Source organism: Bombyx mori, chromosome 24 (genome assembly GCF_030269925.1).
Source record: "Bombyx mori chromosome 24, ASM3026992v2".
Classification (NCBI taxonomy): domain Eukaryota; kingdom Metazoa; phylum Arthropoda; class Insecta; order Lepidoptera; family Bombycidae; genus Bombyx; species Bombyx mori.
Genome location: NC_085130.1, coordinates 10,212,775 through 10,230,471, shown reverse-complemented (window position 1 = coordinate 10,230,471; position 17,697 = coordinate 10,212,775). Strand labels below are relative to the sequence as shown.

The 17,697-nt window shown below is 37.5% G+C and overlaps 2 protein-coding genes across 3 annotated transcripts; one reads left to right on the top strand and one right to left on the bottom strand.

The window, feature by feature from the left end:
* Positions 1 to 142: 142 nt before the first annotated feature.
* On the top strand, positions 143 to 11,131 carry CCAP (crustacean cardioactive peptide; the record flags this gene model as incomplete). The annotated part of the gene is given in 5 exon segments (NM_001130897.1): positions 143 to 167; positions 8,182 to 8,317; positions 9,060 to 9,141; positions 9,805 to 9,872; positions 10,790 to 11,131. Coding segments are annotated over 4 exon segments (381 nt in total). The 3' UTR covers positions 10,952 to 11,131.
* Positions 11,132 to 12,038: 907 nt separating this feature from the next.
* On the bottom strand, positions 12,039 to 15,834 carry LOC101745081 (uncharacterized). Of its 2 annotated transcripts, XM_012690489.4 has the most exons (4): positions 15,723 to 15,831; positions 14,328 to 14,396; positions 12,932 to 13,065; positions 12,039 to 12,522 (listed from the first exon to the last, which is right to left on the bottom strand). In XM_012690489.4, the coding sequence occupies exons 1-4, from the start codon at positions 15,760 to 15,762 to the stop codon at positions 12,361 to 12,363; spliced, it is 405 nt and encodes a 134-aa protein (XP_012545943.1). In that variant the 5' UTR covers positions 15,763 to 15,831; the 3' UTR covers positions 12,039 to 12,360. The 2 variants fall into 2 exon arrangements, with proteins under 2 accessions (XP_012545943.1, XP_004926342.1); XM_004926285.4 differs by lacking the exon at positions 14,328 to 14,396 and having other exon boundaries at positions 15,723 to 15,834.
* Positions 15,835 to 17,697: the final 1,863 nt, after the last annotated feature.

Here is a 17,697-nt window from a genome sequence, read left to right as displayed (position 1 = left end):
TCAATAGCAACGAAAACCGATGGTTCTTCATTTTGTCGCGAAATAAAATAATAAAATAGTTTGCGTCTCCATTGCCCCTTCTGTTCTGGGTTCCGCCCTCGCTTCGTGTCTTGTATATAAGGAACAGGCTTTGTTAAGGGCTGCATTCGCTCCTTCCACCGGCCAGGGTGAGTTTCCACTATATATATATAATATACATATACTAAAATGTTAAAAAGAATTCTCTGAGTTTTATCATAGCCAAATAATTGTAAAGTTTATTTATTTTAAACAAAATAAACGTAAAAATGTTTCTTTAAATCGAAGTTTTTATTTTATTTTTATTATAAAACAAGAAAATTGTTTATTTCTTTATTTCAGTATTTTTACAATCTAACAGTATAGCTAATTGTAAAGTTTATTTATTTTGTATTTATATTTATTTTATATTAAATGAAATAAACGTAAAAATGCTTTTTTTTTTTAATCGGAGATTTTTTTTAAAATATCTGACAAGAAAATGTGTTTATTTATTTATTTCAGTATTTTTACTATTTATTCGTAGGTATAACTAAAACATTTGCATGGTATGTACGTTCACGACATATTTATGTTAGGCGACCACCATAGAAAACAAAGTTAGGTTAGCGTCGAAGACATTTATTAGGTCTTGTCAGATAATGTCTACTGTCACATCATTACAGAGTCACAGATGATAGCTTCGCGGCATAAATTGGCGGTCTCCCGCTGCTAGTGACGGTATCCCATTGCGCTAGGCAATTTCTGCATGGTTCCTTTATTGCATAACGTTGTTACAACGTGGAAATTTTCGTGAGCAGATCTCGGGTGAGGCCAAATATTTGGGTAAAGAAACATTCTCGTTCAAAGAAAAAAAAGGTTGGATATTGATGTATCTGACTCATGTTCTATTTCTTCTTCTTCATCGATCCCTCACTGCTGAGGATCGTGAACACATGTGACTTTCCTCCATGGTGTTCGATCATGGGTGGCATGGATCGCATGGTATAGACTACCACCAACCACTCTCTTAACCATCACTCTCTTGATCATCTGGCTGGTGTTATGCCCACGACACGCTTTTTTTTTCATTGCCTAAGAGGGTGGACAAGCTCACGGCCCACTTGGTGTTAAGCGGTCACTGGAGCCCATAGACATCTACAACGTAAATGCCCGCCACATACCTTGAGATATAAGATCTAAGGTCTCAGTATAGTTATATATATAGTTATCAAGTATAGTTACAACAGCTGCCCCCCACCCTTCAAACTGAAACTCATTACCACTTCACGGCAGAATTATACACGTGCGGACTCACAAAAGGTCCTACCACCGGTAAAACCAGCTTGCCTTCTACGCGACCCAAAATTACGAGCTTCTCTAATTCACGTCTGAGAGACCGCAAGATGGGTCCGAAGAACCTCATAACACGTTCTTGGCAGATGTCAGAGAGCCTTTTTGGAAGTTTTAACGAAGGAATGAAGATCTCAGAGAGGCTCAGAGAGCTCGGAGAGCCTCAGATGCTTCGGTTCACGAAACAAGAATATTTTACAGCAGAAAAAGCCCTAGTATAGACAACGGCCGTCTTTGAGTCCCCATCCCTCAAAGTCTACCGAAGCCTGTAGACAAGAAAGACTTTCAAAATTCTAAGAAAGAATATGGGCATTCCACCGCTAGCCACAGGTCTCTTCCCATGGAACTCAAGATATAGTCTACACAGACAAAGCTTTTTTTCCTACCTAAGCTGATTGTCTAATGAGACCATGTCAGCGTCACCGGGCTAGTAGGTGAGCTCACGGGGCTCAAACCTGACGATGTTGCTAACACGAACACTAGCAAAAACAGTGCTTCGCAGAATCTACCACCAGATCGGTAACGCGACCCACTGAGAAGATCCGGCGAGAAACTCAGTGGGCTGTGTCTATGGGTTAATTCACTCGCCGAGCCCTTCGTCGCAAGCGACGGGTTCGGTGAGCACGATGACCGGTGCTTGAGGTACCTAAAAGCACCGTTAGTGGATCGGTAGGAAGACAAAGCTGTGAACTGGAAACTAGGGTAGATATATGGCAACATATTAAACAAAAATGTTTTCTACTGCCGCAATAATATTATTTTTGAAGTCTACTAATAAAATTACTGGGAACAAATCACGCACGCTCATCCGGTGCCAAATTAGGATTCCCTGTGTTATAGAAACTAGAATAGTTAGGGCCGCTAACTATTGCACCATTGAGTTAGTAAAAAAATAATCTAAAAGTACAATCCAAACATAAATCATATTAAAGAGAGGTAAATGAAAACTATAGGAGTTTCCATGATGACACAACACAATATCGAGGGGTGAAAGTTGATTAGGCTTAAGCTTCGATCAATAATATTAAAAACTTAAGCATTTGGAAAAAAAATTATCATAAGAAAAAAAAAACTTCATCAGATATTCGAATGGAGTAAACTTAATTGAAGTTCAATTAAAAACATCGTACTGTTGATGCTAATACCAAATAAAACGGACCTTTACATAATTGCAAAGATAAATGTTGCGTATTATGAAAAATATCGCTTCAAACTTAAAATAAATAATAGTTTAAAAAAACTAACAAAATACGCTTTTATAGAAAATATAAAATAAATTTTAATAAATTTGAATTGAAAATAGTGTCAAAAAAAAATATTTTATTGTAAAAAATGAAAAATAAAAATCATTTTTTAGTTGAAATTCAATTTCTTAATTATTTTTTTCAATTTTTTTTTTATATATTGTATTGTCATCGGTCCTTAATAAGTATACCAAATTTCGAGATAATCCGACGTTTTGAATGGGGTCAAAATCATGTTCAAAGATTCCGTTACATACTAACATACATAGGTACGTCTGAAGCTAATATAAAAGCGTTTGGAGAGGGCTCAAACGACAAAGGGAAGATCTTCCACCGAGCGGGTGATATTTGCTCGGTAGACCGACGGTCCAAATCTTGTTGTTCCGAACTTGTATATAGGCGCTTTATCTTGAAAATGTCGTAAGCGAGATTCAGGCATCTGTCAATTATCTTGCGTTGTATGATGGCTACCCGCCACAAGCGTATTAAAAAAGGTAATCAAAATAACACAATCAAAATATTAAGTACAACGAATCGAACTAATTCAGTTCACGTTAGAGAAAAAATCTAAATTTGCATTCTAATATTTTTACTAGGTGATATATAAAATATTAGGTACGGCCTATTATTAAATCACTGGTGTACTATTCAATGTTTACATATTCAGTATTATTGCGGCTTACTTCAATTTCGTAATGGACACATTATTAGAATTAATTGCACTCATAATAATTATAGTGGTATTGTCAAAGAGCGTCATAGTAGCTGTAGGCATTATGGCATCTCTCCCATTGGCAGCATTAGTTTCCGCCATAGATTATACACAAGTTCAGACAGTTTTTGGCGGGAACGTAAATAATATTTTGTCAATTTAATCTAGTAACTAGTCAAACTTAAATGCCTTTTGGAATCCGAGGATGCGGAACAAAATCGCTGGACATAGCTTTTCAGAGTCCTCCATACAGTTCACTGAAAATTTTGTTGATTCACGCCATTTTATTGTCCAGTTTAAAATATCATTTAAAAGTTTAAAAGCTTATGATTCAAAAGTTTTCATATTTCAAATTTATATATTATGCTTGATTATAATTATCTACTATCATATATAACTTATAAATGCGGTACCTAAATATAAACAAGTTTAAACACATACCAAAACAATATGGAAAATTACTTAAATTTGATCTTGCAACAGTTAAATATTTTAACGAATATTTTGTTTTAAAAATTACAAATAAAATCGATTAATTCTGACGTGTTTCGTGCGTTAAGTACGTTGTAAGTATCCACAAAACAATTACAATTTCCCGGGATACTTCAGATAAAAATATCGCGATACTTGTCAATAACAATTTAAATCGATTTTTCTTTGTTACGTTAAGCTAAACAAAGCAGAAGCATTACTTTAAATGTGTCTGATCGTTAACAATTAATAAAAGTATATTTTTTTCTTACATGGGTGGACGAACTCACAACCCGCCTGGTGTTAAGTGGTTACTGGAGCCCAAAAACATCTACAAGGTAAATGCGCCGCCACCCATCTTGAGATATGAGCTCTAAGAACTCAGTATAGTTACAACGGCTGCTCAACCCTTCAAACCGAAACGCATTACTGCTTCGAGGCAGAAATAGGCAGGGTGGTGGTACATACATATAAATATCCTATCCATTAAGTACATGTATTTTCTACATGGATACCAAGTTTCAAGTCAATCGGATGCATGGTTCAGTGGTTATAACGGAACATCCGTAAAAACCACTGTAAATTTATATATTAGTATAGATTAATGTATATGCGTCATTTCTACTTTCTTTTCCATCCATTGTCGCCCCATCCTTGTTAAGCACAGCTGAGCGCGACTTCACCACGTGTGACGTCATTTGGGCCCAAAAGTACGAAGAATTATATATAGACGTTTACTGGTGGCAGACCTCTTGTGAGTCCGCACGAAAGGGCGGGGCAGCCGTTGTAACTATACGGAGACCTTAGAAATTATATCTCAAAGTAGGTAGCGCATTTACGTTGTAGTTGTCTATGGGCTCCAGTAGCCACTTAACACCAGGTGGGCTATGAGCTCGTCCACCCATCTAACAAAAGTTTGTTTATCCGATTTCGCTACTGATGTTATTATTCCTTCACCGTGGAAGTTATTCGCTTGAATACGTCTTAGACCACGAAGACTTTTCATTGGGTCATAAAAATAGGCATAACTAATACAAATGAGATTCGCTTCTAATCTCCAATACGTTTTATTTCAATACGAAATCTTACAAAGCGGTATTACAAGAACAAAATCGAGCGGTTTTTTTTTTCCCTACATAAGCTGGGAGCTTTGAGCGGCTATTTCAGCGTAACCTTAACAAGTAGGTGAGCTCACGGGGCTCAAACCTGACGACGTTGCTAACACGAACCCTAGCAAGAGCCGTGCTTCGCAGAATCTACCACTGGATCGGAAACGCGACCCACTGAGAAGATCCGGCGAGAAACTCAGTGGGCTGTGTCTGTGGGTTAATTTACTCGTCGATCCCTTCGTCGCAAGCGTCGGGTTCGACGAGAACGATGACTGATGATTGAGGTACCTAAAAGCAGCGTTAGTGGATCGGGAGGATCCGAAAGACTTGTCGAGCTGCGTTGTTAGACTGATAATACAATAAAACACAATAAATAATTAACGTTGTGTAATTATAAGAATTAAGGTGACCTTCCTTAGACAAATAAGTTTAGGGCCGGTCGCGTTGATACAGTTAAAACAACAGAATCGAATTAATTAAGAAGATTAAACTGTTTAGTTGGTTACATAGAACTCTTAACTACCGGAATTCGATAGCCAGTAACTTAATTTTTCAAACTGCGGAACTTTAACTCAGCCTATTGGCTTAAGGAGAATTTTTGACAATTCACTTTGAAGTTTAGCATCTTTTAATTTAAACTAGCGGTCCCCGAGTAGTCGAAATTCGACAATAATTAATTGAATTCATAAGTTTGAACATTATTATAGTTATATTATCAAAAACTTCTCTAATAACAGATTTCGCCAAAAGTGCACTATAGACAAATAATATTAATGTCAAACAATGTTTTGTCATATACATGGTAGTGTGTGTATTGTTTTTTTAATTGATTTAATGTATTTTTCTATACTAATATTATAAAGAGGAAAGATTTATTTGTTTGTTTGTTTCGAATAGGCTCCTAAACTACTGGACCGATTTGAAAAATTCTTTTGCCATTAGAAGCCGACATTGTCCCTGATGAACATAGACTACTTTTTTGAATTTTTTTTTAATTTTTTTTTTTTATTTCATGTGTGTTTTAATGTTTCCGAAGCGAAGCGAGGGCGGGTCGCTAGTTACGCATAATTAGAAAACAATATTAACATTCTGTACTCCTTTTCTATATTCTCTATAAGTGTGGGACATTTCATACTCCTTCGTCCGCGCAATTTTCGTAAAAAGGGATACAAAGTTTTTGCTTCACTTATTAATATATAGATAGATGCCAGTATATACTATGTACTGTTTGTATTATGTGTATAGTTATTAGTTGGGCTTTGTTTACGCGAGCCAATGCTAACATCGAACATGATATTCGCCAGTATAATTATTTGGATTTTGATTTTTAATACGCTTTTCTCAGCTTCAGACGTATATATGTTAGTATGTAACGGACTCATTGAACATGATTTTGACCCACTTCAAAACGTCGGATTAACTCGAAATTTGGTATACTTATTAAGGACCGATGACAAATCAATATTTAAAAATTGAAAAAAAATATTGAAAACATTGAAATTCAACTAAAAAATAGAAAATAAATTTTAATAAATTTGAATTAGAAATAGTGTAAGAACAAATGATTTTATTGTAAAAAAGCGTGGGGTGCATGATATCAGTAGTTATAAATATTTTATGAACAGATATGAGTAGAAGGGTTATTTTTATAATATCCTGAAAAGCACCCCACGCTTTTTTTTTACAATAAAATAATTTTTCTTATACTATTTTTAATTCAAATTATTAAATTTTATTTTCAATTTTTTAGTTGGATTTTCTATAAAAGCGTATTATGTTAGTTTTTTTTAAACTTTTTTTTTCGTTATCTAATCGTTGCCAGCTAGTGTCATTCCAGTTGCTACTTAGGACTTGCTAACACTGACCCTAGCAAGAGCAGTGCTTCGCTGAATCTACCACCGGATCGGAATCGCGACCCACTTAGAAAATTCAGTGGGCTGTGTCTGTCTGCGGGTTAGGTTTGATTAAATATGTCGCATGGAACCAGCTACTTGCAATATGCCAAACATTACGTACGTGTGCGCATTAAAGTTTAAATGCAAAGAGAGTGGTATTCGTGATTTTGAAGTGAAACTTCTTTAGGTGCGTTGAGAATAAAATTTAACTCGTGACAGATTCGTTACGGCTAGAGAGAAAAGATACAATTTAGGACGAGCGCGAGTGAGAAAATAGATAGAGCGTCTCGCGAATCACTCGAACGCGGAGAGAGGGAGAAAGCAAGCTAGGCCGTTTCTCTTATACACAGAGTTCCTTATTACGAGAGAATTTTGATTTAAGGATGAGAAATGAAGAAAACCACAATACTAGTCTCCGCAAAGGAAGTTTTATTGCACGCGCACCATTTTTTTTAATAATTGAAATACAGTCTGTTATTTTTCTTTGATATTCGCTAGCCGTAGACACAATTGAAACTGCTTCCACGGAAGACTATGACGACGCATAATGTCATTATGTTGTTTCTAAGGGCCGCGACTTCTATTGTTCGCGACCACCAAAAAATTACGTAAATTACATACGCGATATGAAATCTTTAAAGTGGTTTGGGAATGCAGGCACGAAAAAGTGTCACGTTCCGCCGGAGCCTGCCGACGTGCAAGCGAGGGCGCGATCGGCCCAAACGTTGGCTTGTGACACATTGATCTCTCTTCTCGCGTGACGTCAGGGCTAGCAGTTCCAATAGTTCCACTACTGACGTTATCACGTAAGACTATCGTCCATAAACCAACTTTACAGATAACCAATTAATTTTATAAGCGATTAAAGACCTATGAACTGAGGATTAGATAGGTTAAATAAAGACTAGCAATCACGATCACATGGCTGTTTGCCGTCTAAAAATTGATGTGGCTAAAAAAAAACATTTACAATCCTGCGCTTCACGGATAACAATTTATTTATTTATTAAGTTGCGCCAACAAAGTGATCATCAATACAAAACATTGACAAATTGACAAAATTTCATGGCAGATGTCACCTCAATTATACGTGCAATCGACAGTGCATTAACAACAAAAATAAAAAAATTGTATAACTAAGATTTGATTACATTTGATTGATTGCTTAAGATTAATTTATATTTAATTGGGAAATGATCCGCGACAGATTTTTCCTGTAAGTTGTAAGACAATTAGAAAAAACATCTATTTCACTTAAAATTAGTTCAGCGCAACCGGACAGCTCCGAAGGAACATTGACGGAGACCGCGCTACCGTGGACATTATTGTAGTCCAAAAGATTCTGTTTAAGGGAGAGTAAGCACCTAAATGTTTAAACTATTCTGTTTCGCTTGTTCCAGGTCAGGCGTTACAGCGAACTGTCAGTCTTCTGTCTTCTGTCATCTGTCATCTGTCAAGTTTCCCGCCATGACGTCGCGCGTTTTGTTAGTGCTTGTGGTCGCTCTACTGTGCGCCGAGTGTTGCGTGACGGCCACGGTATGTTGTTACTTTCAAATCATGGAGGACAGAACTAAGATTACCATATCTATACTAATATATAAATCTACAGTGGTTTTTACGGATGTTCCGTTATAACTACTGAATCATGCATCCGATTGACTTGAAACTTGGTATCCATGTAGAAAATACATGTACTTAATGAATAGGCTAATATTTATATGAGTGTTGGAGTCCCTAATAATAATGACAATAAATAATAATGTTAATTTTAAATGGCCAGCGAAGCGGGCGAATGCGGCTAGTCAGTTTATAAAAAAATGTCCACTAAAAGGAAGCTAATTAATATGGCGCCAAAATCAAATCGGCAAAATTATAATTTGCGTAATTACTGGTGGCAGGACGTCTTGTGAGTCCGCACGGATAGGTACCGCCGCCCCGCCTATTTCTGCCGTGAAACAGTAAAACGTTTCGGTTCGAAGGGTGGGGCAGCCGTTGTAACTATACTGAGACCTTAGAACTCATATCTCAAGGTAAGTGGCGGCATTTACGTTGTAGATGTCTATGGGCTCCGGTAACCACTTAACATCAAGTGGGATATGAGCTCGTCGTCCCATCAAAGCAATAAATGAATAAAAACTGACATATAAGATGATTTGACTTGAACCGGCAGGTTTTATTAGGGTCCGTGGCCAATTATAAGCTTGGTAGTTGGTAATATTATGTCACAACACGACTTAAGAACCGCCGGATTGGAGTACATTCAGTATAATTGTTTTAGATCCCGAGGAACTTTGATCCGAGATCGAACGAGGAGATGGTGACGATGCCAAAGAAGAGACCCTTCTGCAACGCTTTCACTGGTAATTATTAAATTCCATACAAGAGTAGAGTCCCACCGGAGTAGAGTTCATCCATACTACCTAGAGCCACTGCGTTCATGCGAAATGCGCTTCTAGAGATCTTTTTTGTCACGTACCATCCTGCTTTGGTATGAGCTCCCCTCCACGGGGTTTCCCGAGCGCTATGACATGTCCTTCTTCAAACGAGGCTCGTAGATAGTATTAAGCGATAGCAGCGGCTTGGCTCTGCCCCTGGCATTGCGACGTCCATGGGCGACGGTAACCATTCATCATCAGGTGGTCCGTATCTTCGTCAACCTGCACAGGCAATAAAAAGACCGGAGAAGACCCGGTCTGAAAATAATAAACATATAAAATGCCCACATTTCTTGAAACTACCCACGCTACATCTACGCTATACGTGGTAAGCTCATTGTCTGACAGAAAGACCTTGTGTGAGCTGTAATAACTACCACCCATCTAAGCAATATAAAAAAGACACCCCAATTAAGTGTGATCCAATTAACTTGATAGTCCCGTGATATATAGCGTCATTCTGCCTATTTCTAGCCGTAACAGTCACGCGTTATTCCCAAAGCTTCAGCAAAAATTACCTGAGTATCAGGAGACTTAGGGCTCTGACCAAACCAATTAAATGCTTTAAACATGTACTTTTCTACCAAGGATGCGGCAGGAAGCGTTCCCAGACTGCTCCCGGAATGCCAAACCAGGACCTGATGCGCCAAAGACAGGTGTGTATCCATTTTTTTAACAGGATCTTATTAGCTGGGTATTTAGTACGTACAAACACGTACTGGTGGTAGGACCTCTTGTGAGTCTGCGCGGGTAGGCACCACCACCCCGCCTATTTCTGCCGTGAAGCAGTAATGCGTTTCGGCTTGAAGGGTGAGGCAGCCGTTGTAACTATACTGAGACCTTATAAACTTACATTTCAAGACGGATGGCGCATTTACGTTGTAAATGTCTATGGGCTCCAGTAACCACTTAACACCAGGTGGGCAGTGAACTCGTCCACCCATCTAAGCAATAAAAAAAAACATAATGGAATCTTGGAACGTCATTTCCATCGACTTTAAGACGTCTGATCAACTTGACAATTCACATAAGCATCTTTTTTTTCCTACCTATGCTGATAGCCTTGAGAGGCTACTGCAGCTTCGCCCTAACAAGTAGGTGAGCTTACGGGGCTCAAACCGGAGTGTTGCTAACATTGGCCCTAGCAAGAGCCGTGCTTCGCAGAATCTACCACCGGATCGGAAACGCGACTCACCGAGAAGATCCGGCGAGAAACTCAGCGGGCTGTGTCTGTGGGTTAGTTTACTCGTCGAGCCCTTCGTCGCAAGCGACGGGTTCGACGAGAACGGTGACCGATGCTTGTGGTACCTAAAAGCACCGTTAGGGGATCGGCAGGATCCGAAATGTCGTGTTTTGGGCGTCGTCGACTGTTTACCATTTTATTTTATGCTAAATAACCGATTATAGTCCTAGATTCCTTAGCCATTTCTTTGAATATGATCGCCACATATTAATCTGTGTTCGCAATTACCGATTATCCGATTTCCTATCTCCGTTTTCGTTAAATTGTACTTAATATTTAATCAGATATTTACCTATTATATTACCGATTAAAGATTAATTATTTTTTCAGTACGTCGACGAAGACACTCTAGGCACAATGCTCGACTCGGAATCGGCCATAGACGAACTATCCCGCCAAATTCTATCCGAAGCGAAACTGTGGGAAGCCATACAGGAGGCCAGCGCTGAAATAGCGAGACGGAAACAAAAAGAATTCTATAATTCACAATAAAAAACGAGAAAAAAAACACAGCGACCAATGTGCACGTAAATGGCGATAACGTAGCGTTTCTAAAATAATATCTGTCAATACTTTAAAGGAAGCCATTTTGTTTTGACGTATGGCGTTTAGTTAGTGATTTTGCATTTGATTTTTCTAAATGTGAAGAGATGATTTATGTATGTTTTGATAAACAGTTAAGCCACCTATAACACGGTCGATACATTCCAAGTCCCGCGTTATGCAAAACCGCGTTATATGAGACTAGAAGTCAATACAAAAACTAATATTTCTGAATAACACATCTCAACTATGCCAACATGTGTTTACCTATTACATAAAAAAAGTTGGCTGTAAAATTTGGGTTATTCCCATACCTATATGGCATGTTCATGGTGTATAATGTAATTTTCTAAATAATTTTCAAGCAAAAATCTTGCTATCGCGAGATATACGAACATTTGAATTAAATTCAAACTAGTACGTCTTACAATTTAAATCTGTGATGTCTTATGATTTTACACCTGGACATTATATTATTAAGTTTTATATCAAATTCAAGAATGGCTGTATGTCTAAATCGCCTTTACATTTAGAAATATTGAATTGCACAGAATAAGTTTAAAGATTCAATGTGTAGTCGGACATAATTATTATTATAATCGTGAATAACTTACTAGTCGTATATATTAACATAATATTTATATTAAATTAGATTTTCGATTTAAGATTTAAATCCAAATTATATACTGGAAAATGATACGCTAATAAGATTCTAACTTAAATAACCATCTATTCGTAATAACCAACAGTTTTGTTTTCAAACTATGAAATTAAATTAAAAAATTAAAAAACACAAAACACTAAAAATGTATCATTAGAGAATTAAACAATTCAATTTAGTTTAATTACTCTAAATACATCACAAATAAACTGCTATTTGCTTTCTAAATGAATTTTTTGTATCGAATTTCTAGGAGGTGACACCGCCATTTTAGTATCTGGCTGTCAAAAATGACCGCGAAAGTGGCTTCGCTCCCGCCATCTTAATTTAAATTAGATTTATTTAAAATTAAGCTGACGAATAAAACGATCTATCTGTTCTAAATTTGATTTTTTATTATTCGTTTAAAGATTACATTAAAGGTATCCTCATTCGACCAGCCGCGGACGAGAAATCATGATGACATTTCATTGAACAATCGCGATAGAAGTTCGTTGGTCTTAATCGATTTAAACTCGAAACTTCTTGTGAAAAAAACACGCTAAGGACTCAGAGAGGCATGGAAAGGAAGAGCATAGGGGTGTGGGTGATAAACTTGAGCTAAATGACACAAGGAATCCAAAAATTTACATCCTTCTTTAGCTTTAGAAGTCTCAAATAAACATCTTATGGTATTGCAGCCTTAGTCCGTTATTGTTTAGGCGTCGTACGATTGTCGGGTGTCGAGATCATCGTAAGGCTTATAATCGGAGGGCAAGTTTGCCAGCCACTGCTCGGGGAGGTTCTGGACGACGAAGAAAGGGTATCTGGGCCTAGTGATGCTGTCCAAGTTATTGTCGCGGGCACTCGGAGTCCAGATCTGAAAAAGATTGAGTAAGCAAATATAGAAATGACACGATATTATTTTAACTAGTGGTCCCCCAGTAGTCGAAATTCGACTACAATTAATTAAAATTTGACATTAGAAGTTTAGGCATTAGAACATTAGAATCATAAACATTATTATAGTTCTATTGTCAAAGACTATTTTATACTTCTTTAATCAAAGATTTCGCCAAGACTACACTATAGACAAATAACATTAAAGACAAAAACAATAACATTACCTTGACTTGACAGTTCATTTACTCCACTCCGATGAGAGAAAATTTCCAAGGACGTTTGAGTGGAGTTTATTTTTACGACCAAGCATACCAAAACGCGCGTTGGAGGTTGAGTCGAGTCGAGTTAAGCTCGTGTGAACGACTAAATACGGGGATCAGTCTCACCTTGACGGATTCGGGTCCCCGTTTCCTCCTCAAGTAGTTGAAGCAGCACGACCTGAAGTGTCTGGTGCCGCATGCTGAGGTGCACTCATTACCGCACGAGTCGCACGACAAACTCGCCGCCCAGAGCGTGGTGCCTGTACGAGCGTGAATCGGAGTTTTATATTAGTTCTATTTCGTCGTCCTCAAAGTAGAATATACGTTGAATTTACTGGATGTGAGAAAACGAAACAAAGCCGCTGGACGTAGCTTCTCAGGATCCTCCAAAAAGTCCACTGAAAAAGTCTAAATAACCACCATTTTACTGATATTATATTTCTCCCCATATCATCTCATCTCATTTCATTTCATATCATGCTAATTGATTAATGTTCCAAATTAATCAACTTGATTTCGTTTCACTTCATATTATCATTTTTCATTTAAATAAATTTATAAAAAATTTGGCTGTATGGTATTGTCACCTTTGCCTTTACAGTTGGAAAAATAGAACTACTTCCACTGAATTTACTGGTGCTAAAACATCTTGTGAGCCCACACGGCTATGTACAACCAATTAAGACAACAACAAACGCAACATTATTTCGCTGGGTTGTTAATTCAAATGAACTTCATTATTAATTCAGTGCGTTGTTTAATAAAAATAACCTCAAAATATTTTAGGTTTCACTTCTCTCACTAAGTCTGAAGTGAATGATGCCCTTTGACATCAAGAAACGCGTCTGTCGAGTTGATTTTTAGGTTAATCTTTAGAAAAGAAGGAACTAATTGAACTTTTTGGCGGGAACGCGAGGAGTGAAGTTGTGTGATTTGTTTTATTTTGTCTATTTAGTGTTTCTTCAGGTTAAAATGTGTAATAACTGGTGGTTTATTAACTGTTTGATATCTGTGAAAGTGCACAAATGTGGGAAAATAAAACAAAGCCGCTGGACGTAAAATTTCGGGATCCTCCAAAAAGTCCACTGAAAAAATCTTAGTAAATGACCACCATTTTACTGAGATTAAATTTCATCCCATATCGTCTCATCTCATTTCATTTAATTTCATTCCAGTCGATTAATATCTCAAATTAATCATCTTCATTTCATTGCACTCCATAATATCATTTTTCATAAAAATATGAATATAAATTAAAATAAGACATGACTTAAAGGTCTTAGCTACCAAGTCATAAAATCCCTTTTAAAAAAAAGAAGGAACTAATATGCATGCACCAAGTGAATATACAACATACCACTACTAAACACTACCAAAAATCGCTAATAATGTAGTTTTACAAGGGTAAGACAATATTTAACAATTCACACAAACAACACAAACATTCATAAATCGATACGCTTAGTAGAAATCTATACTATCTATCTATCTATGTTAACATGCAATCTAACTACGATCAGACCTGCGTCGAAATCATCAGAAGCTGTCGCGTCCTTCTTAAATCGCCGCGACGCTGCCTGCGACCAAGTCGCTGGTAAAAGAATTAGATTGTATTTATCTAGAACTAGCTGACCCGGCGGACTTCGTAGTGCCTCAATCGATAAATAAAAGACCTAAGCTTTTGTATAAAAAAACTTAAAAAAAAAACAAAAGGAATCCGTCCAACGGGGGACACATCAAAGGGAAAACAAAATTGTTATTTTTATTTAATTCCGAGCATTTTCATATTTATCTACATTTTAAACCTTCTCTGGACTTCTGGATTCAAGACATAAATTAGCCAAATCGGTCCAGCCGCTCTCGAGTTGTAGCGAGACTAACGAACAGCAATTCATTTTTATATATCGCTTGAAAGGCAAACATGACTAAGCGACAATGCGTGAACTTTACAGTAGAGTAATTTAAAGTTGAAATCAAAATTTATTTTAACGAATCTAGCTGTAGTAGAATCTAGCTAGTAGCTGTAGGATTGAAATTATTTTAATAGACATAGAAATACTTTTTTTTTACGCATCGAATATGGTTATTGCCTATCATATATGTACAAAGCAGTTATTGTCGCTTAGTCATGTTTGCCTTTCAAGCGTCGATATATAGATTATTGCATCTAACTCGCGGTAGACACACAAAGACGTGTTATAATTATCAGGTCCCTGAAAATGCGATAATTTAAGACCAATATTTTTTGTTGTTGTACGGAAACTAGCGACATCTTGGAGCGGATGCCCCTAAACACATATGTTGTCGAAGTTAAGTACAGTTCTGTTAAAAATCACATAAGAAAGCGCTTCGAATGGCCGGAACAAGTCAGGATCTCGTATTTTGAGATTAAGACCGTTTAAGTGGGACATTAGATTGGATTCGGAAGGCGGAGGACCATTCATTGTTGTGGACTAAGGGGCAGGCTAAGATCCAGCACTGGTACAGAGATACAGGCTGATGATGATAATGAATTGTGAAAATCCTTTCTGATCTTCTAGCTGGTGGTTTTGTGAGCTCATTCAGATTTTTTTTTATTGCTTGAATGGGTGGACTAGCTCACAGCCCACCTTGTGTCAAGTGGTTACTGGAGTCCATAGATATCTACGACGTAAATGCGACACCCACCTTGAGATATAAGTTCTAAGGTCTCAAGTATAGTTACAACGACTGCTTCGCCCTAGAAACCGAAACGCATTACTGCTTCACGGCAGAAATAGGCAGGGTGGTGGTACCTATTCGTGCGGACTCACAAGAGGTCCTACCACCAGCGGTGATATCTCATTGCGTTATCTATTGCCTCCGGAAACAACTTCCCGCTGGATCATTAGTCCTTACTATATTAAGCTTTTTATAAACAAAGAACTGAGTTACTCACCGATTAGCATTAAAGAAAGGATAGCGGTAATTTTAAACATTTTTAAAGGTTTTGTTTGTTGACTGCGTTGTTTACAGCCTGAGAACTGTGCTTCGAATGACACAGAATTAGATGAGCCCCTTTTTATATACGGGCCAAGTTTGCTCGTTGACTATGCGTAGGACGGAAAGTGGATAACTTGAGACAATTTTTGTGTTTTGTATTAGCGGACATTTTCCTTGGCGCAGCGAAATAGAACTAGGTTATTTTCGGTTTTTAATTTATAAATATATATATCTGTATATTAATACGTGAGGCAAGAGGTTTTTATAGAGAAAATAGATAAGGAGTGCAGAATGTTATTTTTTTTTAATTATGCATAAAAAATACATTAAATCATTAAATAAATAAAAAACATAACACACACTACCATGTATTTGACACAACACATACATATAAAGAAATTCTTTGTTTATTGTTAATTGTCAAACTTTAATTATTGTTTAAAGTCTGTGGTCAAATTCAGAATAGATTAATATTGTTTGTCTTTAATGTTATTTGTATATAGTTTAGTCTTGGCGAAATCTGTGATTAAAGAAGTATAAAATAGTCTTTGACAATAGAATAATACATTACTGGTGGTAGGACCTCTTGTGACTCCGCACCGGTAGGTACCACCACCCTGCCTATTATAATGCGTTTCGGCTTGAAGAGTGGGCAGCCGTTATGACTACCTATACTGGGACCTTAGAACTCATACCTCAAGGTGGATGGCGCATTTACGTTGTAGATGTTTATGGGCTCCAGTAACCACTTAACACCAGGTTATCATTAACATCTATGAGCTCGTCGACCCATCTAAGCAAAAAATAACAGTAGAGAGGTAAAACCATAAATAGCCCGAGCGAAGCCGGTCACGCAGTTTTGGAATGCCATTAAAAACTTAGATTCAATTTAAAAAGTTCCCTCATGAAATATTTATTTATGAAGAAACGTTTTTAGAATCTCGTATCGCGTCTTTGATTTTGAGTGATATCAATTTTTTTTAGCGTAATTTACATTTTGATAACCCAATCGTGATTCCCTACCTTTTTTATTTTTTATTGCTTAGATGGTTGGTCGAGCTCACAGCCCACCTGGTGTTAAGTGGTTACTGGAGCCCATAGACATCTACAACGTAAATGCACCACCCACCTTGAGATATAAGTTCAAAGGCCTCAGGTATAGTTACAACGGCTGCCCCACCCTTCAAACCGAAACGCGTTACTGCTTCACGGTAGAAATAAGCAAGGTGGTGGTACCTACCCGCGCGGACTCTCAAGAGGTCCTACCACCAGTAAAAATGTATCTGGTCGATAATAACACAAAACTGGATGTGGATAGCGAAGCTACGTGGTGCTCTTCTTTGAGCGAGTGCTCTGAGGAATTGTTTGAGATGATACCATCATCTAGTTTCTACCATCGCACCGCCTGCCACCGGACTAGAGTTCATCCATACCTGGAGCCACTGCGACCATCCAAAATGCTCCAGAGATCTTTTTTGCCACGTACCATCCGGCTTTGGAATGAGCTCCCCTCCACGGTGTTTCCCGAGCGCTATGACATGTCCTTCTTCAAACGAGGCTTGTGGAGAGTACTTAACGGTACGCAGCAGCTTGGCTCTGCCCCTGGCATTGCTGAAGGCCCTGGGCGACGGTAACCACTCACCATCAGCTGAGCCATACGTTCGTCTCCCTTAAAGCAATAAAAAAAAGCGAGAGTTGAAAGTCTTGGGCATCGGTGATGACATCATCAGGTAGATTGAAAGTTGGACTGGCATAATCGTAATCCACATATTAGTTCCTTACTTATGAAATTGGCGTTTTGTACGGGAGGAATATAAAGTCATATTTTGTTTGGTAAAATATATTTAATTAATCAAAGTATGCACCGTTGTTATCTATGTACTTTTGTCATCTCATAGGTAGTTCATTGATCCCTTAACTAAAAAAACCAT